At 49.6% G+C, this 20,864-nt stretch overlaps 5 protein-coding genes across 6 annotated transcripts in view; 3 read left to right on the top strand and 2 right to left on the bottom strand.

The window, feature by feature from the left end:
• Nucleotides 1-1,687: 1,687 nt before the first annotated feature.
• Nucleotides 1,688-3,401, bottom strand: LOC123181595 (uncharacterized). Its single transcript, XM_044593899.1, has 2 exons — nucleotides 2,920-3,401; nucleotides 1,688-2,523 (listed from the first exon to the last, which is right to left on the bottom strand). Exons 1-2 carry the CDS (start codon nucleotides 3,279-3,281, stop codon nucleotides 2,181-2,183), a joined length of 705 nt encoding a protein of 234 aa, XP_044449834.1. The 5' UTR covers nucleotides 3,282-3,401; the 3' UTR covers nucleotides 1,688-2,180.
• Nucleotides 3,402-3,853: 452 nt separating this feature from the next.
• Nucleotides 3,854-5,514, bottom strand: LOC123159031 (U-box domain-containing protein 33-like). Its single transcript, XM_044576835.1, has 7 exons — nucleotides 5,349-5,514; nucleotides 5,130-5,251; nucleotides 4,941-5,062; nucleotides 4,688-4,792; nucleotides 4,420-4,516; nucleotides 4,121-4,261; nucleotides 3,854-4,009 (listed from the first exon to the last, which is right to left on the bottom strand). The coding sequence occupies exons 1-7, from the start codon at nucleotides 5,383-5,385 to the stop codon at nucleotides 3,854-3,856; spliced, it is 780 nt and encodes a 259-aa protein (XP_044432770.1). The 5' UTR covers nucleotides 5,386-5,514.
• Nucleotides 5,515-8,177: 2,663 nt separating this feature from the next.
• LOC123181591 (tetratricopeptide repeat protein SKI3) lies at nucleotides 8,178-16,427 on the top strand. Of its 2 annotated transcripts, XM_044593895.1 has the most exons (20): nucleotides 8,178-8,595; nucleotides 8,689-8,811; nucleotides 10,846-10,929; nucleotides 11,040-11,090; nucleotides 11,178-11,270; nucleotides 11,414-11,554; nucleotides 11,633-11,713; nucleotides 11,804-12,051; nucleotides 12,128-12,299; nucleotides 12,380-12,501; nucleotides 12,603-12,660; nucleotides 12,740-12,805; nucleotides 13,117-13,335; nucleotides 13,566-13,617; nucleotides 13,781-14,154; nucleotides 14,253-14,347; nucleotides 14,425-14,664; nucleotides 14,752-15,395; nucleotides 15,662-15,865; nucleotides 15,960-16,427. In XM_044593895.1, exons 1-20 carry the CDS (start codon nucleotides 8,401-8,403, stop codon nucleotides 16,151-16,153), a joined length of 3,456 nt encoding a protein of 1,151 aa, XP_044449830.1. In that variant the 5' UTR covers nucleotides 8,178-8,400; the 3' UTR covers nucleotides 16,154-16,427. The 2 variants fall into 2 exon arrangements, with proteins under 2 accessions (XP_044449830.1, XP_044449831.1); XM_044593896.1 differs by lacking the exons at nucleotides 8,178-8,595; nucleotides 8,689-8,811 and having other exon boundaries at nucleotides 11,165-11,270.
• A 133-nt stretch (nucleotides 16,428-16,560) lies between these two features.
• Nucleotides 16,561-18,040, top strand: LOC123181593 (uncharacterized). The gene has a single exon (XM_044593898.1). The coding sequence runs from the start codon at nucleotides 17,004-17,006 to the stop codon at nucleotides 17,805-17,807; it is 804 nt and encodes a 267-aa protein (XP_044449833.1). The 5' UTR covers nucleotides 16,561-17,003; the 3' UTR covers nucleotides 17,808-18,040.
• A 112-nt stretch (nucleotides 18,041-18,152) lies between these two features.
• Nucleotides 18,153-20,864, top strand: part of LOC123181592 (short-chain dehydrogenase TIC 32, chloroplastic) — a 4,371-nt gene continuing 1,659 nt past the window's right edge. Inside the window, exons 1-7 of the mRNA XM_044593897.1 lie at nucleotides 18,153-18,367; nucleotides 18,481-18,715; nucleotides 18,842-18,921; nucleotides 19,063-19,216; nucleotides 19,326-19,404; nucleotides 19,471-19,555; nucleotides 19,691-19,737. Coding sequence (XP_044449832.1) covers nucleotides 18,160-18,367; nucleotides 18,481-18,715; nucleotides 18,842-18,921; nucleotides 19,063-19,216; nucleotides 19,326-19,404; nucleotides 19,471-19,555; nucleotides 19,691-19,737 — 888 coding nt within the window. The 5' untranslated portion in view covers nucleotides 18,153-18,159. The remainder of the gene's footprint in view (nucleotides 18,368-18,480; nucleotides 18,716-18,841; nucleotides 18,922-19,062; nucleotides 19,217-19,325; nucleotides 19,405-19,470; nucleotides 19,556-19,690; nucleotides 19,738-20,864) is intronic.

Below are 20,864 nucleotides of genomic sequence, written 5' to 3'. Positions count from 1 at the left end.
ATTTTGTCGCTGATGGGTGCATGCTTTGATTGGGCGTGAATTACAGTGATGTGACCACGTGCATGTGCATGGGATTGAGAGGCGAGGTGCCTACGTGAGTGAGTGAGTTTTGCATGGGGTGGCCACATGGTTCTAACATCAACAGTTTTTGCTTTCGACTAGTTAAATCATGATGTCAAATCTTGCGGAAGAACACAGAGAAAGAAACACATCAAATCTTGCGAAAGAACACAAAGAAAGAAACCCGACCTGTTTTAGACTTTTAGAAGCCACGGTACCTGTGAAGCAGGGAACAAACACCGGGTAGCTAGGGAACAAACATCGAGCACCGCGTCTTCCGCAGGATACTCCAGTTGAAGGCGAGAGGTTCTGGATTGCATCGACGCTGCCGTGGTTGTAGCCATAACTTGGCTGGTGTGCTAGCGTTTGTTCCGACCTCCTCCACCCAACGCGGAATGGCTGCCATACCGGTGTTCGTAATGGGCGGCGATGTTTGCTCCATCACCCCGGATGCGGTGATGCCCGGCTAGCCGCCAGGTGCGAAGGACATCTTCCCCGCATGATGAGCGTGTGCCGCCACCGCCGCTCTACATGCACGCAGGTCGCTGCCACCTCGCGCTGTTGCCGCAGGAGCCACGTGCGGGGTATGGCCACGATGCACGGCTTGAGAAGGGGCTGATGCCCACGATGCCGATTCTGGCTAGCTCGATGCGGCACAGCGGCGGAGGCGAGACACTACAAGGAAAAGTCGCGGGCGACGGAGATCCGGAGGCGCCGCTCCTGGCGGCTGACTTCAGCGGCGGCGGCAGCGAACCGATGGAGGCATGCCGGACCCCGTGCAGGAGCAAGGCACGTGTGGGCACATGCTCTCGTGGTCACGGCCTCGTAGTAGGCTACGCAGCTCTGGCAGCCGTGCTGGTTATAGACGTACTGGACCCGGCGGAGCAGACGCCGCCGTCCATCGGGGAGCACCGGACGTAGGCGCAGATGTTGCCGCACGAGTGGCGCCGCTTGCCGGGGCGCTCGCTCTGGCATCCCATGAGCCGGCCGCAGACTACATGCATGATCATCAAACGCCGGAGCATGCTCCATACATACGGGCCGAGCCGACACAACGGCGATACAGCAGAACGGCCCCAACCACCGCGCCGGCCAACCACAGCCCCCCGGGAACGAGGAGGCCGACCCGGACGCCGCGGTCCATTACAATAGAAAGAAAGAGATACCATGGAGACAATATACGTGAGACCGAAGAAGACCTACTACAATAATATGGCAAGAAGGACGGTCTATTTATAACCTCGTAACGTGGCGATAGACGGCGAGGTTTCGAGATTAGACGACGACAGCGGCGCGAACCAGAAACTAACAGCAGACTCTAGATCAAACGATGGAAGCGGCACCGATCAAAAACACGAGGAGCGTCTAGATTACGCGATCGAAGCGGCACCCTTTTTTGACTGGAAAACGGCACCGAGAACCGAATACACGGATGCACGACACCACAACTCGATCAGGAGGCACGTGCAAGCCAGATAAGAAAGGAAGCCCACGGAAGGAACGCTAGACAACCAGGTCAACGGGCCAAGAACAATCACATCAGCCTGGCCCACATGCAGCCAAAAAATGCTAAGCGAACCAAAGCAATCGCCACACCCGTTCAAAAAATTTGCATCAAATTTCTAAATACACAAGACATTTGTACACATCCACATACCAAAAAAAGGGCACGTGCCATGTACACAATTCACCATGGGTCACTTTCACACAAGTGGGTGAATGTTGGGGCAAAAACCTTGCCTGCAATAGAGGCTTGGGTATGACTTCTTGCTTCTAGAAACAAGGAAAGAGATTATAATGTGCTTAAATCTTGAAGGTAATGAGGTAATATACGAAGAAAAAAAATTCAGTACTAGTCAATCGTAGGAGTGTATCTTAATTTTGGTTTCCATAGAAACAACAACATTTTAGGACATTGATGAAAATGCACCTAATTCCTGTCCTCCAACGCTAAACAGTAAAACTGCACCTATCTCTGCCCTCTCAGCTTTTAGCGTTTCTGGTGAGTATATGCTGTACTCCCTCTGTGAACAAATATAAGGGCGCTGATAGGCGCCGGCGGACCGGCCAACTTTTGGGCCGGTCGCTGCGTGTACGTTCGATAGAGTATTTTTCAACCGTCAGATTAAAATTAACTTCGTCCCCATAAAGTCAACACACATAGGAAAAAGCAGATCAGGAAAAAGTGAGCGTGCGCGCATGCCCCACTCCGTGCAAGCTCGCCGGCCGCCTCGCTTGTCCTCGGCTACCCGAGCTTGCCGGTGACTTGTGCCACCACGCCGGCCATCCGCGCTCGCCGGCGACCCATGCCACTGTGCTCGCCTTGGCTGCCTCCACTCACCATGGTTGCAGCTCGAACAAGAAGGGTCCAGAGCGCCATCACCATGGTTGCAGCATCCCGACGTCCTCGTCTCCGGCTCGCTGCCGTCGTCGACTTGCACCGTCATCTCCAGCAAAAAAAATCTAAAGTAACAAAAAACTTCGGTACTCCGTTGAAACAAAAATATTTGCCACTTCCAGCAAAACTTAATAGTGGTTCCAGCAAAAATCCCAGCAGCAAAAAACTCCGATGATCGATTGTATCAAACACATTAGCCAGTTCCAGCAAAAGAAAACACTGGTTCCAGCAAAACAATCTCAAAGCAAAAAACACCAGCGCATCGTCGTGCTGGTTGTAGCAAAAACATGCATCGCCGCCGATGGTCGCAACAAAATTTCTCGACGGATCCAGCAAAAAATCATGCCATTTGTAGCAAAGAAAGGAGGTGGCAGCAAAAACTACTCGACGATTGCCTGGTTCCAGCACTGGTCAGTGTGGTTGAAGCTTTTTTGTCGGCCGGTTCCAGCAAAAAGACTCACCGGTTGTAGCACCGGAGGCCATCGTTTCCACCGCCTGCTCCAGCGCCACGACCACGACCATATGAGGGGGAGGCGGCGGCCATGGCGTTGATGGCTAGCAGCAGCAACCTCACAACAGCGACTCCGCTCCTTCTCGGCCCCGCCCCCTTGCAGCAGTGCGAGCTGCAGCCGTATGTACTGCCAGGGGAGAAAGCCGATGGGGATGCAGCGGCTGCGGCGTGTGTGGAGCTCGTCGCCGGAGGGGGATGGGGATCCAAGAGGAAAGAGGAGAACGGCCGGCCGGAGCTCGTCGGATTTTGTGAGGGAGCAAGAGAGAGATGGATTTTGAGGTGGATGAGAGAAAGGATTTGAAAGAAATTCATCGTGGGAGAAGATAAGGCAGAGCAAAAGAAGATAAGGGAGAGTGGGGCTGCCCCGTGGACCTACAGCAGATACCTCGTGGTCGTTGGATCAAATTCAATCCCACGTCCCACACGCATCCGGTGGAGCGCTCGGCCGGCGCTCCGACCTGAAACGTTTTCCTAAATATAAGAGATCACGAACGCTCTTATATTTTTTTAAGGAGGAAGTACTTGCTAGCAGGTACCCAAATTAGTACAGTGACGACAAATTTGGTACGTCACGCACGATACCGCCTCTGCTGCATTCGAATCACAAGGAAACAGAGCACTGCCACGGCGCAAAACCCAGAGCGCGCGAGCCAGCGGCTGACCGCACCGGCACTCTAGGCGAACCCCGTCTCATCGGGCACCTTCCCAGCCCTCTTGCTGGGCGGTGCCTCCAGCTCTCTTCCACCATTGCGGCATTGCATCACCCTTCACCACGGAAAAGGCTCCGCCGGGTTACCCCGCCGCTGCTCTAAAATCGCCCGGCTGCGGCCGCGGCGCCAAAGTTGGATTTCGTCGCATCGTCGCCCGTGACGACGATGTGCTGTTCAAGCATCGATCTCGCCGTGACTGCCTCCCCGGTCGTGTTTTTGCTGGATTGCCTGTCGTAGCCGCGCGATTTCTCCGTCTGCTCTCGCCAGAGCTGCTTCGAGCTCCTCCCTCTTCTTCACCTCCTCAAGGTACAGCTCCTCGTGTTCTTGCGCCTGCAAGGTTCACAGTTCCGATCAAGCTCCGAAGAAAATACCAGTACAATGCAGGCTTAATTTTGCCTTGTCTTGCACTGAAGCTCATATCCAATTCCGGTCCGGTTGTACTTTGTGGAGAGATGCGGCTGTTTCTTCTTCTGCCTTTTGGCGCCTGCAGGATTCCTTCAGAGCTCTTCTCATCAGCTCCTCGACTGCTTTGCGTGCCTCTTCGAGTTCATCGTCGAAACTCGGTTCCATCTCGGTGTCACCCTGCAAAGGTTAGACGAAATAAAGAATTAAGAAGCACAATGATGAATCCCGCCATTTTTGCAAAAAAACAAAACAAAAAAAAGAGTGTTGGAAATTAGAAGGTGTGCCCCGCAAAAAAAAAAGGAAATTAGAAGGTGTGGTTGCATGATCTGATGCACCTCTTCCTGGGGAGATTGCAAATCCAGAACTTCATGGCCAAGATTAGGGAGCAAAGGTGCAGCAACAGTTGATGGTGCAATTTGTACTTCCTTGTCCCTGCAATGGATACCTGAGTCAGTTTGCTGAAATAAATTTCGTTGGAGAGTCAGAGATTTTTGGAACTCTGCTATCCATAATCCATTAGCCATGAGAAATCGGAAAGCTTCTTCGCAAAAAAAAAAGAAAAAGAGAAATCGGAAAGCTGCTAAATCAGATGAAAATGTTTACCTGGTACAGACTAACTGCTCCTTGCAGACGAACCAGATCTTGCATGATGGATCAGCTCTCTGCATTATTTCTGTCGCTGTCTTGGACACAGGCTTGTCGAGCTTTCTGAAACCGGATATGAAAAATCATAAACGTGGAAGTTTAAATGTTTCAGAGCTCCCTGTCCCTACCCAAAATTTTATTAAAATAAAATAAAATACAGAGCATGTCTGTATGTGCAAGAAACAGAGTTCTGCCCCGACAGATATCATACCTCGAGTAGTGCCTGTCCGCGGCGGCTGCGATCACTAGCTTGGTGATTCCATGGAGCCGAATGAGCTCGACAAGACCGGACGCGGCGTCTTCCTTCCCGACCACCAGCTTCTCGCATTTCACCTGGAATTTGCAGACACTGTGTAAATTGTTGAGAAGAAGGGAAGTTCTTTTATTTCGAGAATGGCACCTTGATTTGCGAGCACTGGTGGATGTAGTCGTCCAGCATCTCGTCGGCCCTCTCACGCTCCGCCCTTCTGAACACGCGCACCGGCTCCGGGCTCAGCTTATCGGCGTGGAACTTGACCCCCACTGAGATTTTAGGACAGGACCAAACATGTGATGGATGAGACCCGCAGTAGCTAAGAGAGCAGAGTTCGACGATGTGGCGAGGAAGGAACGCACGTACTGATGGGGATCATCTGCGCCGGGACATGCACGTGCATGACGACGATGGTGGTGGCGGCGCCGCCGTGGAGATGGCGGAGAGCCCACGCCAGCGTCGACTGCCCCGCCCTGGGCTCCGCCGGCACCGCGACGAACACCTTCTCCTCCTCCTCCGCCGCCGCCGCCGCAGCCTCCATCGACCGGTCGTCTCCGCCCGAGCTAGCCAGCCGATCCTCCTCGATCGCCCCGTACGTGCGTGGAGCTCGATGTCTCGCGCGGCTGAGGGCGGGCGGCAACAGCTATGTGCTCGTAGCCTTGTAGCATGAGTAGGCGACTTTTGGGACGGTGGCGCGTCGCCGTGGGAGGAGAAAGCCAGACGGGGCAGCACAGCAGTGCGCGACAGCGACGTGCTGCAAGTATAGCTAGCCTCGCGACGGAGCCATTGGTCAACTCGATCCAAGCCTCGGTTGTGAAGAGCTCGGCCTTGCTCCTTCCGTGATCACGTAAACAAATGCGTTCCACGGATTAGTCGCCGGGTTTCCAATTCCGATCGACCGGAATCTTACATGGCGGGAGCTAAAAGATGCCGGGAATCTGAGCAACATACACTGAACCTGAACTCCTGCCTGGTCTGTTCGTGCAACTGGGGTTGTGCCATACACTGCATCTCTTCTTTTTCTATAGTGATGAAGAAATGGCAAAGGCTGTTTGTTCAAAGGATTTAAAAGGGTATAATAGCTGACCTGGAATTTTCAGTTCAGTTAAACAAATCCAATGAAGAACTCGTGCGAAAAGGGCAGACTTGTTAATTATAAAGTAACTTTAAAAAAAAGAGGTTAGACCCCGGCCTCTGCATCAATGGACGTATACATCCATCTTTATAAGTTATTCCACAAATGTCTGACAAAAATATACATCAAGCCACCCGAAGCCATCACTCACACCTACAGACTCGATAACGTGGAGTGCTCTCACCCTCCATATCTAAAACCGGTGTCGTTGCCGATCCATCCACATAACTTATCTGAATCAACAACCGATGCAGCAGATCAAAGGCGCACACCACATGCACACGTTTTAGAAGCCGCCATCATCATCGTATCACTGACCCATCTTCAGGATAGAGATCCGCATCATCCTTGCTAGTCCAGACATCCGCCGACGCCACCACGGCGCCCAACGGAGCCACCGCCCTGCGCGCGTCCATCCACACGCGAAGACTCTGGAAGATCTGTCGTGCGTAGCACCTGCTGACCAGGCATGACACAGCGTAGCACCTGTCGGCCAAGCATGACTTGGCATCTCCACCGAAGCTCCGTGCAAGACTTAGCCGCTCCACCTCCTGCCTCTGTCTTCCCGCGCTGCTCCATAAATGATGCTCCCAAGAGAGGAACGACACCGCAGTACCGCCATCGTCCGATCTGGATTACCAGATCTTAGGGTTTCCCCCGAAGTAGCACGAGTGAGTCGACAGAGAATCAAATAAAAGGCCAATGATCCTTTGACTTAGGGCCAATTTTGTTATAGAATAAATTTATAGTAGCTAACCCTATAAAATCAGACCATATGATTATCCCTGTACGTGTAGCATCTGCTCCTAAAAGGGAAGATAAATCAATGAATACTCGGGGCGGGGCAGAAGTTTGACACACCAGATTTCTCTCGCATCATACGTCAGTTTTAGCTACAATTTGATCAAAATCATCGCTGGATTATTATCGATTTGCTGCATTTTTTGTGCAGGTTGAATTTTGAATCAAAAAATTAAACTTGAAACAAAAACACCAAGTTTCTCTCAACCATACGGCTATTTTAGACAAAATCTCGCCACATTTGATAGACATATGGTCGATGGAGTTAGCACAAGGAGAAAATAGAAGACAAATTGTGTGGGTGGCTTAACCATGTTTGGTTGCCTTTTTCTCAAGAAACAAAAAACAAAAACCTTTTAGCCCATTTTGATTGTATGCTGAATGTGGTAGTTAATTTATTGGGTGTATATCAATGATATTTGTATTATGATTTTTCCATACACATTATGATGCATATGCCTGTAGCTTCTCAAATGATTTATGTAACTGTGCCATCAATTGAACATGAATATACCAGTTTGGCTTAGTTCATTGCATGCTCTCTGGAAAAAAAGATCCATCGTGATTATCATTTGATCATTAATTTGTTAGTGTTGGTCCTGTCCCACATTGGCATTGAGGAACTCTGACAATTGGTAGAACTATATATATATTTTAGATGGTAGCACTATATATGGCACAAAAGATTACCAGCGATGGCTCACATTTACTGGTTTTGATGGAAGGGAACTACTGTGAGAAATTAAGAAAATGAAATGGTTTCGGATCATATAAAGATAGGTGTAATCTTAGCATATCCGCAAGGCCTACTCTTTTCTTCTTTCTTTGATTTTTTTGCTTCCTCCTGAAAGATACTTAAGAACTTTGGCGTTTATCGTGTTTTCATTTGCTCTTCTTTCCCTTTTCGTTAAATTTTGACTTGTTGGGTTAGCATATATTTGTCTCGATACTTAACTCTTGGATGGGCTAGAGATGACGTAAGTTGTTACATCAGCCCTAAACAAAAGTTAAGGTTGGCAAAGTATAGCTCCCTCAAATAATTACTCTATTCACACATCACTTTTTTCAGGGTTACATCACTTCCTTTTTTTTGGGAAACACATCACTTCCTTTTTTTTCTTTTGAGAATTATCACTTCCTTTTGAAGAACTCTGTCCACACATCATATGTCCAGCGGGCCATCGTTCGGTTGACCTGGGCCTAAAGTTCCTGGCCCAAGTTCCAACAGTGCTTTTACTTTCCCTCCTCCCCTCCGATGGGGCCATCCATCTAACCCTCTCCGCCCTCCACCGGAGCACCACCGCCCCGAAGAGAATCCCTCCCTCAGCCTCCTCCTCCTCCTCCGCTCCACTAACTCGGATTCATTCATCCTTCAAGCCCACCCAGTCTGCCGCTGATTCGTCTGCTGCTCGGCGGAGTACCAGCAGCACCGCAGCACGAGATTCCGAGGGTTCAGCTCTGCCCGCCCACCCGCCGGCCCCCATGTCCGCCCCCGCGGCGAAGCAGGGCGCGGAGGAGGAGGCCGAGCGCCTCCTCGCGGCCGCCAAGCTGAACCCCAACGACGGCGGGCCCTTCCGCTCCCTCGGCCACCACTACGCCCGCGCCGGCGACGCGCAGCGCGCCGCCAGGTGCTTCGAGCGGGCCGTGGCGCTCGACCCCGACGACGCCGAGTCCGGGGTGTGTGCATTGAAGTCGTTTGTTGGTTGGTTGGTTTGCTCGCGGTGGTGTTTTTGATGCGGCCTGTTTCTGTCTGCTGGCTGGTGAGTGCAGGAGGCGCTCTGCGATTTGCTTGACGCGGAGGGGAAGGAGAGCCTGGAGCTCGCCGTGTGCAAGGAGGCTGCCGGCAAGTCACCGCGCGCGTTTTGGGCCTTCCGGAGACTCGGCTACTTGCAGGTGCACTCGAGTGACAGCTGCTTTTACTCATTTTCTATTGCTTGATGAAGTGATCATGGCAACATCATGAGCAAATTTGAAGGATTCATTTCGATTGAGTGGATACATTTGAATTGGGCCGGAACCTCCTAATTTTGAGTCTATGGAAGCTAAGCCAATAGGCATTAGTTATAGAGAACTTCAGGCCTTTGTCCTGTAGAGATTAGATAGGGAAGCAAGAATTTTTAATAATCTTTTTCTCTGTTAATATGTTTCTATAAATCAGCGACGAGGTTTGTAGGTGTGATAGCATAATGAAATTATCTGATAATAACAGAAGATGTTTAGCAGGAACTACATCAGTAGGAACCATCGCAATGACCTTGTTGCAGTAGTTTCTTAGGTATGCTGTATAGGTTTAGTTAAGGTATAATCAGCCTGGTCATCAAACTGCTTAAGGTCTTGGTTCAATGAGTCAACTGTTCGACCAGGGATCACTCCTCAGTACTGCTGGTTTAAATTTTCCTTTTATGGTACAGATTTTCATCTCATGTACAGTGAGGGATAATCGAATACGGAGTACATACTGCCGATAAGCAAAATCCATACTGCTGATAAGCAAAATCCACCAGCAATAGGTCATTCAGGATTAAGTTTGGTACTTATTGCTGAATAGGTGATGTACAACTCTGCAAGTAATGTTTGTTGTTACTTGTTGCTGTGTGTGTTATATTCCTCAATTTTATTATAGGCAAAATACACGTGACTTCACGTAGCGTTTTTATGATTAGAAATATGGTAAAAAATAAATATGCATCAGTATGTTTTATATATACAAGTATGTTTAATTAGCCCCATCTGTGCACAGTGATACTGAAATCCCTAATCTCTATGCAAGTATGGGCCGATATAATCCAAACAGTAGTGCCTCCTGCTGGTGAATGTTCTGTGTAACTACCATCCTGAAATACAACGTGACATGATCTGGTGTACTAAGGGTTTGTTCCAAGGGTTTTAAACATCAGGATTTGCCCGATCTTGACCATTGGATGTAGCATCGTGCCATTGTCAACGCACAATATCCATATTTACTCTTACACAGTACACTATATAGATAGATACTAAACTAAGAGCAAAAATAATGTGCATAGGCAGATTCATAAAACTATAGATGGTCAATACATCAGGAGATTACAAATGGTGGAACTAAAGAGTAAATAGAACCCTCGTTTTATGTTTGGTCTGAAATCTTAAGTACTGCCATGGGGCAATTGAACCTAGTTAGCACACCAGTTGGTTTTGCTGAAGTGAATTGAAGGCACAGTATAAGCTGTAAAGTCGAGGTGGCTGATTCTAGGAAAGGGCAGCTCAGAGTTGGTGCCAACTATGCAATACTGATAGAGAGGAAGTTGAAGAGTCAATTGTGCCTCTAGTGGACATCAGTACATCACTGCAAAGACATGTGGGCAGTGCATACTTCCATACTGGCTTACCAAGGTACATAGAGTAAAACAATGGGGTACTGGCTTGTCCTTTTCACCTTTTCTAAAAAAAATTTGCGCTGCTGCGTCAATAGAAGTATAAAACAAAACAAGTTCCTAAGCAGCAGTAAAACAGTCGTCTGAAATGCGCTTATCATAAAAATATCAAATGTTCTGATGCCTTTTGGGAGCCTGCTTCACATGCGTCACCTGCTCGTTTTAATTGACCAGTTCAGAGGGTTCTCCCCAGGTCATTTGGCAGTCTGGCCCTTTGGGTGACTGTTCCTTCCTGGTGCTCAACCCCTTTTTCGTTCCGACCCTAGAGATATTTCAGATCTTGTTATGCCTGTCTATCCTTCAATGACTAGGCTTACAGCCCTTTCTAGGCTTTAACAATTGCGTTGTTTTGTTTTCTTGAATCAAGGAGCTACGAATGTTCTTTGTTTATACTTTAAACTGATAAGGTTAAGCTTGTGTGTATAATTTGTTAACAGTTTTCTTGTGATTATCTTTTCTGTAAACTGCATAACGGAACATATCCATGGTAAGTATTGACACGATATGGCAAATTTAGGTTCATCAAAAGAAGTGGTCAGATGCTATACAGAGCCTTCAACACTCAATACGAGGTTACCCAACATGTGCGGATTTATGGGAGGTGCGTGTTTTATTTCCTTATATTTCCTTGTCAAAGTTGATGAAACCCAAGTCATACGTTCGTTCTGTCTTTACAATGTATTTGGTTTAACATTCCATATTTGGTATTAGGCACTTGGTCTGGCTTACCACCGTTTGGGCATGTTTACTGCTGCAGTAAAGGTGTGCTGTTTTCACTTTCGACAATCATAAACAATTTAGTGTTGTAGTGAGTCTTCTGAATATGCTTACTTCAGTTTTGGTTGGCAGTCATATGGGCGAGCTATTGAACTTGATAGTTCCCGGGTCTTTGCTTTGATCGAAAGTGGAAACATCCAGCTAATGCTTGGCTATTTCAGAAAGGTAGGAAGTTTTTTCAGCTAATGAACCTTCAGTTGTGTTGGATACCTATGGGTTTTGATTAGCAAAGACCAATTTAAGCATCTATGACTCTGCTGCTGCTACCGGTAATAACTTCTGTGATATTGTACTTTACACAATATTAGGGAGTCGAACAGTTCCGTTCTGCCGTGGAGATGGCTCCTCATAATCATTCTGCATACTTTGGACTTGCCTCGGCATTGCTTGCGTGGTCAAAGCATTGTGTAACTATTGGGGCCTTTACCTGGGCAGCTAATCTGCTGAAGGTATTTTGGTATATGATACTTTGTTCTGAATCAATAGCATTTCATGTCCATGTATCACCTGAGTGTTGTTTAATGTAGGAAGCATCAGAAACTGCTAAAGTTTGCACTTCCTTGGCTGGAAACCTTTCCTGTGTTTGGAAATTGCATGCAGATACTCAGGTACCTCTATTACCATTAATTGATCACTTAAATTTACTTGGCACCTTATAACTTGAAGTATTCAATCATATGTCTCACATTTTATGTCAGCTCGCACTTGCAAGGTGTTTTCCGTGGGAGGATAGGCATATTAAGAGGGGCATGGATGAACAAAATTTCAAAGCTTCCGTCCTTCAGTGGAGAAATACATGTTTGTCAGCTGCAAATAGTGCAAAACTCTCATATCAACGAGCTTTGCACCTCACTCCTTGGGAAGCTAATATTCACATTGATACTGCTATTTGTCTTGATCTCATTTGTACCATGGAGGAGAATAACTCTGTAGATCCCATTGTTTGGTAAACTTCTTTGCTCATCAGATGCTAGCTTTGTTTGGGAGATTTCTGATGACACACTATGTTTTCTGTACAACAGGGAGCTTCCAGAAAAAATGTCATTGGGTGGTTTGATGCTGGAACCAGTTAATAAGGATTTCTGGGTTACATTGGGTTCAGTCTCAAGTAATCAGGCTTTAAAGCAGCATTCTCTTATCAGGGCACTGCAGTTGGATACGTCTCTCTCTGAAGCTTGGGCATACCTTGGAAAGGTACTGCTATTTATGCAGTTATTGGTTGCCTGTTTGACTCTTTTTACTAGTAGGAAGGTAACTAATAGTTGGACCTTCAGATTTACAGACAATCAGGTCACAAGCAATTGGCAAGACAAGCATTTGATCGAGCTCGAAGCATTGATCCATCGTTGGCCTTGCCATGGGCTGGAATGTCGGCAGAAAACGATCACCAATCTAGGTAACGACCCCCTACATCTTTCGCTGAAAGTCAAAAAGGCCCCTATACTACTGCACTCAGTTTTTGCTTACACTGATTTAATCTTTGGCATGATCTTAAAGGGCTGGTGCAGTAAACGAGTCTTATGAAAGTTGCTTGAGAGCTGTGCAGATACTACCTGTATGTACAATTTACTGAGTTTTTGCTTAGTTATTTCCTTACTTTAGTTTTATCTCATTCTCATGTCATATTTGCATAGCTGCCAGAGTTCCAGATTGGCCTTGGAACAATTGCAGCTCGTTCCGGTGAACTTATGTCACCTCAGGTATGTTCAATTTCATTTTCTGGTGTTGTTGAAAGTTAATTTCGAAGTAAATATTGGCCACTTCATGCTCCAAATGAAGTGATGTTTTTTTAAAGCAGCCCGTTTAACCTGGTGGCAGTTATTATATGGTCTCATCTTTACATCATAGTGTTGTTGAATTGTTGGCATTGTCACCAAGTTAGTGCTGCAGATGGTTTCACTAGGCACATGTTTATACCTATGCCTACATAACTTAGTGCTTGGGTTTGGGTATTTAGAGCACCAGGTTATGTATATGTAATCTTTCTTAGGCAATGCTTTATGTTGTGTAGGTACTAATGGCTGTAAGACAGGCTGTTCAGCGAGCGCCTCATTACCCAGAATCACACAATATAAATGGCTTGGTCTCTGAAGTGCGATCAGATTTTCAATCTGCAATCACGTCTTACCAACATGCGAAATTTGCTTTAGGCATGATGCGCAGATCCAAGTTGGACAATAGATATCCTTTTGTTGATGTTTCAGTGAATCTTGCTCGGTCACTATGTAAGGTAAGAATACTATCATATGGTTTGATAGAATTATTTATTTCAGAGCAAGAAGCTTAAATCATGCTGTTTACTGTAAATCTAAAAAAATGTTGTGTACTGTGACTTGTGTATCTGTAATAAGCTTGCTGTTCCTAGTGTGGTACTTATGAATCTTATAGTTAGGTGTTTATCCCTTTAATTCCCCATAAGCACTTCCATTTCTTTAATTAAAATCATCACATTGACCGCAGGCTGGTCTTGCAACTGATGCAGTGCGCGAGTGCGAAGAGTTGAAAACACAAGGTCTGTTTAGTTTCCACTTCAAGCAACTGAAGGCTTATATTTCCTATTTTTCTTATGAATTGAACAAACATGCATGACAAGCATATTATATTATTATTATATCAATTTATTTTGCACATGCTATATACAACATACACACTAACAAGTCATCTCAAATTTCTAGGACTGCTGAACGTTGATGGATTGCAAGTATATGCTCTTGCATTGTGGAAACTTGGACGGCATGATGAAGCTCTTTCTATATCACGAAACTTGGCTGAAAACTTATCTAATATGAAGCAGGAGAGCGCAACTGGGGCATTGGGATTCATATGCACCTTAGCATACAACATAGCTGGGAAGGATTCTGCAGCTTCGGTCATTCATACACTCCCTGGTCAACCCAGTTATAACAGAGAGTTGAAATTCATCATCTCTGCATTAGATGCTTTGCAGCCAAGCAAGCGTTTTCAGTTACCTCACTTGAGTACGCCTCCTAGACTTACATCCTATGACGTGATGAGTGAAGTCCACTCAAATATTGCTCTGGGGAAGGCAGTAAGTACCCTAATTTTTTTTGGTACTAGGTGGATTTTTTTTCTTCCTTTTTTGGTTGTATGCTAGTTGTAATAATATAGATTAAATTTCACTTGTAGATTGGTGGGGAATCAAACAACTGTTTAGGGGCCGAGGGTGGTTTGTCTTACCTGAAAAAGGTTCTACACATGTATCCTGACTGCAGTTTAGTAAGGTAACATCTTCCCTGGAACAATAAACCATGACTATGACTATATCGATCATAATGTTGCCTTTCGTTGCATGCTGCAGAAACCATCTTGGATCTCTGCTGCTGTCGAGCGGAGATTGGACTGCTTCTCACAAAGCAGTAAGGGTTACTTCGTTGTCCCATGGGCACACATCCAATAGGGGCCTAAGGTCTCCGCATCAAATTCAAGCTTGTGCAACAATGTCTTGCTATGCTACCTGCACCTCTTATCCAAAGTTCTCATTCCCAACATGTGAAGACCAGTACCTAAGCCAATACAATGGAATATGCAACCTGCAAAGGTATGTTTTTTTTTCCAACTTACGACATTGACAACATTATACTTACTTGGCTTTGGTTGGCAAACTAAGATGTAACTTCATTTGAAGGTTGGTCCATCAAGAACCATGGAACCAAGATGCACGCTACTTGCTTGTGCTTGCTATTTTCCAGAAAGCACGTGAAGAGAAGTACCCCAAACATATTTGTGCCACTTTGAAGAGGCTGGTTTTACAAATTATGTCCAGCAGTAGCAATTCACAAGAGCATAAACTCATCCTTTATGAGAAGTACTTGCTACTTCTTTTGTCTTCAGAGGTTAGTTTGCAATCTGATGACTATGAAAACGGCATCGCTCAAGTTACAGATGCTCTAAGAGTTGCTCCTCCGAGTGTGGATACTTTCTTTGCACACTTGCAACTGTGTCGGGCTTATGTGGTGCAAGGCGATCTTTCGAACTCCAGGAAGGAATACATGAAATGCTTGCAGAACCGCACGAATACTGAGGTTGGCTGGGTAACGCTCAAGCAACTTGAATCTTTATGTTTAGTGAACCGTGGCTCTGATGAAATAGAGATAAATCTGAAAGAATGCATTGAAAGGAATGGTAGCTTCCCATCAAAATGGGCTGCTCTTTTCAATCTAGCATGTGCTCAGTGTTTTATGCGGGATGAGGACTTTGCAAGTGCTGAAAAAGCTCTTGCACAAGCATGTGCTGAAAAGGATGCTGATAGCTGCATCTTATTCCTCAATGGTAAGCCAGTTTGTTGTTTGTTCTGTTTGTTGGTTGGCTTATTTTAATTGTCAGTTTTCCCTGAAACATTTTTTGGTTATTTCTTATGTGGAGTTGAATTTTCTACTCGATTGTTCTGTTATCTCCAGTAGACATCATGATCACAGTATCCCGCAATCTCCTTAAGAAACTTAGAAGGGGCGATAGCGAGTGGGACCAACATTAGTTAGATGAGTTTGCTTCTTTCTATGTTCTCACCGTATACTGAATCAAAATCACCCTGGCAGGAGCTATGCATATGGAGATTGCCCGTAGGTATGCAGCTCCTCAGTATATAACCCGCGCAGCTTCGAGCCTCAGAAAGGCACAGCAGAAGTCTCAAGCTGCCGTACCCATCATATCACTCCTACTGGCCCAAGCAGAAGGCAGCCTCGGCTCCAAAGCCAAGTGGGAGAAGAACCTTCGCCTCGAGTGGTTCTCTTGGCCCCCAGGTCTGAAACTGAAGCTCAGAGCTCCAAAGAGCACTACTCAGATAAAACGTTCATTTCATTTTATCTGATTGTTTCCTGGTTTCGATTCGCGCAGAACTGCGGCCTGCTGAGCTCTACTTCCAAATGCACCTGCTGGCGAGCCAGTCGACTGCGGTAGGTCCTCAGCAGAAGAAACTGCAACTGGTGGAGACGATGCAGAGTCCCGGGGCGTGGCTTCTGAGGGCGATACACCAGAACCCGTCTTGCTCCAGGTACTGGAAGGCTTTGCTGCAGCTTGTGTGCGTGTAGCCTCCTTGACCCGGCCGGAAGTCAGTCACCAGTCTTGTAGCTGAGACGGGCGTACCTGAATCACATGTAGCGTATTATTTGTTTGTCGAGCACACCTATTTGGGATGAACCCGTGAGGTGCTCTAGCGAAGTGTATTTGTTGCTGTGAACTTTATCAAGTACTAGATCCTACTCTCACAAACCTTGCAAATCGTAACCTGTAACATTTGAAACATGATGATGGTCCTTTTGGATACAGAAGAAAATGGTACGGAGAACGAGCGTCAGTGCAACATTTGAGGAAGGAAAAAGGAAGCATCAGAATCCGCTTATCCAGCATCCCAGCTCAACCAGCCTAATTTCGTTCGAAGCAAGCGCCATCTGTAGAGAGCTATATATATCATCCTCTCCTTTTGGGAATCATCTACGTACTCTTCTTTTGCTTTCCGAATCATCTATCATCTGCTCCAGTACAAGTGGAGTGCCTACTTGGTTCTAAAGTCTAAACCTCGAATCACCTTGTTTCGAGAAAGTTCCTTGCACCGAGCACGCACCTTTCGGTCCTCCGTGCAAGTCCGTGAAGGACACGCCGGGAACACGTAGCCTCACCCGAGCTGCGCTGTTCCTCGCAGGCTCCGAGGCCAGTAAGATAATCCGAAGCGCCTCCACACGCGGCGCGCCATGGCGAGCCGAGCACCAGAGCGCGCCACGCACCCCATCCACCGCTCGCCTTAAGCTTTCCCCCCGCCTCCTGCACCGGGGAAACCGCTCACTCACTCTCTCGCCAACGCTGCCACCGCCACCTCGTACCGCACGCTCGCAACCTACCGACCGGCCGACCAACGCCGCGACAGCTCTCCGTTCACCGCCGATGTCCGGCGGCGTGGGCCCGACGGCGGGGGGCGGCATCATGCTGCCGTCGATGGGGCAGCCGCCGCCGCCGCTGCACCCGGAGCCCACCTCGCCGACGGCGCGCCCGCACCACCACTACTACCTCTTCTCCATCAAGCAGCTCAACACGCTGGGCGCCGCCGCCGTGCTGGCCTTCTCCACCACCGTGCCGCTCTCGGAGATCGCCTTCGCCGTGCTGCTCCTCCCCTACCTCCTCCTCCTCGCGTCGCTCGCCTTCCCGCAGCGCCCCGGGAAGCCCAACCCGTCCACGCCCGTCTTCCTCGGCCCCGCGCGCCTCCTCCTCGCCGCGCACACCGTGGGCGGCTTCCTCGTCGGCGCCGCGCTCCCGGCGCTCTACATCCTCGACGGCCTCCGCTCCGGGGACACCACGGGGATCGCCGCCGCGGCCCCGCACGCGTTCCTGCTCTCCGCGCAGGTCTTCACCGAGGGGCTCACCGCCGCCTTCCCGTGGCGGTTCTCGCTCCCCGTCCGGGCCGCCGTCCCGGTCATGTACAGCGTCCGCAGGATGTTCGCGGCCGGGGAGTGGCTCCGGCAGGAGATGGAGGAGAAGCGCGGCGGCCCCGGCGTGGCGCAGCGGCGCGTGGTGGCCGGGAGGGTGCTCGCGCTGGCCAACATGGCCTTCTGGGGCGCCAACCTGTTCGCCTTCCTCCTGCCCTTCTACCTGCCCAGGGCGCTCCAGAGGTACTACTGCGACGACGGCGTCGACCGCACGGCGCGCACCAACGGCGATGGCCACGCCGACGAAGATAAGAAGGATTCCTAGATGATACGCCGTCGCAGTGTTCCTGTGATGGCTGCGTACGCCGCGTTGCATGTTTTATTACTCCAGTAGTTTGTTGCTTTTCTCCCTTCCCTAATATTTTGGCCATGTAAAATTTCTCAGTAGTAGTGATGTCAGCGAATGCAACTGGTACCATGTATGCACATTTACTTGCGTGCGCACGTACGTTTGTGATGGGACTCTTGAGTTTGAATGTTCAGCTGAAAGTTTCCAAATTCGAGTAGAGTTGACCTTCAAAAAAATTCGAGTAGAGTTCAGTTCCGAATCCATCGTTGGGTTGTGGGAATCTCTGTCAATAGTCATAAAGAATAGAGCTTGGCAGTGCTGAGCTCACATGCATTTCGTCTTGATGTCGATATTACAACGTCGGAATCGGAGTCGAATCATTAGCCCGTCCGAACTTGTTGCGCTGTTGCTGCTGCCTGCTGGCCGACTGATGTGGTGGTTCTACCGCAAGGGCCCCTCGGGCTTCGCCGGCGCCTCCACGGCCGAGGAGGTCACCGCCGGCATCGACGGCCGCGGCTTGGTCGCCGTCATCACTGGTACCTTCTTCCACTTTCCGCTCACGGGGTGAGCTGTCAGCATGCTGTCCTCGTCGAATCTTGGCAGCCATGGCAACCTCGTGAGCTGACACCGGCGAGCTCGCGATCTGCAGGTGCGTCGAGAGGAATCGGGCGGGAGACGGCGCGCGTGCTGGCGCTGCGGGGCGTGCGCGTCGTCATGGCCGTCCGCGACGTCTCCGCGGGGGCCAGGGCCAAGGAGGCCATCCAGGCCGAGATCCGCGGCGGCGCGGAGGTGGACGTGCTGCAGCTGGACCTCAGCTCCATGGCTTCCGTCGGGAGATTCGCCGCGGAGTTCGCCTCCCTCAACCTGCCCCTCAACATCCTCATGTAAGAACTACTAAGAACATCCACAAGAGCATCTAAGCGACCTCTCTATTTGCATTAAGAAATGGACAGAAATCTTGCCCGTGGTTGCACATACTGGGAGCTTAATCTCTCGCATTTTCTCGGCAGCAACAACGCCGGAGTCATGGCGAGGGATTGCAACCGTTCCTGCGACGGCCTGGAGCTGCACTTCGCCACGAACCACATCGGTACTACTATCGAAATCGGCTAGAGTTGTCCGCTCGCCGCTCATGCGCATCTCTTCTTTCGAGTGGTCTGCGAGTTATGAGGTTGATGCTCACAGTGGAGCAACTTGTTGGGACAACTTGTTAACTCCAATGGCATGGCAGGGCATTTCCTTCTGACAAACCTGCTGCTGGAGAACATGAAGAGCGCGTGCCGGGACAGCGGCGTCCAAGGAAGGATCGTTAACGTGTCATCTTCGGGGCATATCATGACCTACCCCCAAGGGATATGCTTCGACAAAGTACATGATCCTTCAGGGTAATCAATCTGTTGTCAGTTAGACCAAGCTGAATGAACGAAACCAACCATCTCAAGGCCTCGCAAAATTGGGGAAGTAACATTGTTGGCCATGTTCTCAACTTTACAGGTTCAACAGCCTCATTGCTTATGGCCAGTCCAAGCTTGCAAACATTCTCCACATGAATGAGCTGTCCCGGATTCTCAAGGTACGTCGATTCTTTGCCGCCTGAATGAATGGATGAAGAACAGTTCAAAAATAATTTTGTGAGCAGGATGAAGGGGTCAACATTTCAGCTAACACGGTCCATCCGGGCGTCATCGTGACAAGCCTTTTCAGGAACAGGACCATTGTGAGCGGTAACTCCCAAATCACTAGAAATTGGTCTTATGAGCTACCGGCACAATATGGAACAGAAGTGCAAGTAGCTCTGAATGGTAAATTGTGCTGGTAGTTCTGGTTGTAACAAATTTTTAAATGTTTTTGTGTTGCAGCTCTCATGAACACAGTTGGGAGAATCATAAGTAGAAGCGTTGAACAGGTAATTAAGAGCATCTCCACTCGTTCGGACTTGAAATAGTGCCTCCTCGGGCCGACGTTATTTTCGCCGTGGGGCGGTTGGGTTCCCACTCGCCACCCCAAGTTGGCCCCAGACTTTTTTTTTAAATTAGTTAACCTAAAACTACGTCGCCACCCGCAGCCGCCACTGTCCCGAGCCTTCTACATGCCGAGGAGATTGTAGAAGGCGGTGTAGTCGCCGCCGCCGCCGTCGTCCTGCACGCCGCCGCCGTCCTTGCTGCAGCCCTACTCTGGGTTGCCTTGGCGGACGGGCTTGGTGGGCGGCGGCGCCTCGTCGTCGCTGTCCTCGAGGATGATGACGCCGCCCTCGTCGCGGCCGCGGCACCGAGCGGCGATCTCCTCGAGGGCGCGGCGCTGGTGCTCCATCTCCTCGGACATAGTCGTCCCGCGCCCATTTGAGGGCGGTCTCGTCGGCGGCGGCCATGTCGATGTGCTCCTGTTTCACGACGACGGGCGGCATCCCCGGCTCCCCCTTCGGCCTGACCAGGTGAAGAGGAGGGGAAGGCTAGCGGCGGCCCTCGTTTATGACGAGGCCGCCGGCACGGCTGCGCCGACGCTCCGGCATCTCCACGGGCTCGAGCTTGACGGGGCGAGCGGCGCCGCGTCGGAGGAGCGGGTGGAGGAGGAGCCACCCGTCATGCGCCTCGGCAGCCAAGAGCTGCCGCTCCGGTGGGAGACTGGAGTCGCCTGGGGCGCCTAGTACTCGAGCGGCGGCTCGTTACCGCCCTCGAGGTGCTTGAGGACTGTGTGGAGAGTACGCCCGGGGACGCCCCACCACAGGCGGCAGCCCTCGGCGTTGTGGCGTCCCCGTACCGGCGCGTTGTTGGTGGAGGTGAGCCGCTCCTCATGGCGCCGCCGGAAGTACTCCGTCCATAACGCGTGGTTGCCGGCGTCGTACTCTGGAAGGCCCCGCGCCTCCTTCGGTAGGGAGGCTTGAACGCGCGCGATCTCGGCGTGGCGGTGGTCGGCGTCGGGGGGACGGGGACGCCTCCGGCGCTGAGCCTCCACGAGCCCGGTACGCGCATGTTCGACGGCGCCGGGTAGCTCGCCTCGTGGAGGAGGTACGCCTCCCACTCGTGGAGGTGGCGG

This window comes from Triticum aestivum, chromosome 1D (assembly GCF_018294505.1).
Source record: "Triticum aestivum cultivar Chinese Spring chromosome 1D, IWGSC CS RefSeq v2.1, whole genome shotgun sequence".
Taxonomy (NCBI): domain Eukaryota; kingdom Viridiplantae; phylum Streptophyta; class Magnoliopsida; order Poales; family Poaceae; genus Triticum; species Triticum aestivum.
The sequence above is the reverse complement of the archived record's forward strand: the minus strand, read 5'-3'. Positions and strand labels throughout refer to the sequence as shown.

Coding starts and splice junctions, on each gene's coding strand:
- LOC123181595 (XM_044593899.1), bottom strand. CDS start 3,281: ATGAATTTCTTTCAAATCCTTTCTCTCATCCACCTCAAAATCCATCTC. Junction 2,524..2,919: donor GGCCTCCGGTGCTACAACCG/GTGAGTCTTTTT, acceptor TTGTTACTTTAG/ATTTTTTTTGCTGGAGATGA.
- LOC123159031 (XM_044576835.1), bottom strand. CDS start 5,385: ATGCACGTGCATGTCCCGGCGCAGATGATCCCCATCA. Junction 5,252..5,348: donor GGCGCAGATGATCCCCATCA/GTACGTGCGTTC, acceptor CTAAAATCTCAG/TGGGGGTCAAGTTCCACGCC. Junction 5,063..5,129: donor ACCAGTGCTCGCAAATCAAG/GTGCCATTCTCG, acceptor TGCAAATTCCAG/GTGAAATGCGAGAAGCTGGT.
- LOC123181591 (XM_044593895.1), top strand. CDS start 8,401: ATGTCCGCCCCCGCGGCGAAGCAGGGCGCGGAGGAGGAGGCCGAGCGC. Junction 11,271..11,413: donor TGCTTGGCTATTTCAGAAAG/GTAGGAAGTTTT, acceptor ACACAATATTAG/GGAGTCGAACAGTTCCGTTC. Junction 12,806..13,116: donor GTGAACTTATGTCACCTCAG/GTATGTTCAATT, acceptor TATGTTGTGTAG/GTACTAATGGCTGTAAGACA.
- LOC123181593 (XM_044593898.1), top strand. CDS start 17,004: ATGTCCGGCGGCGTGGGCCCGACGGCGGGGGGCGGCATCATGCTGCCG.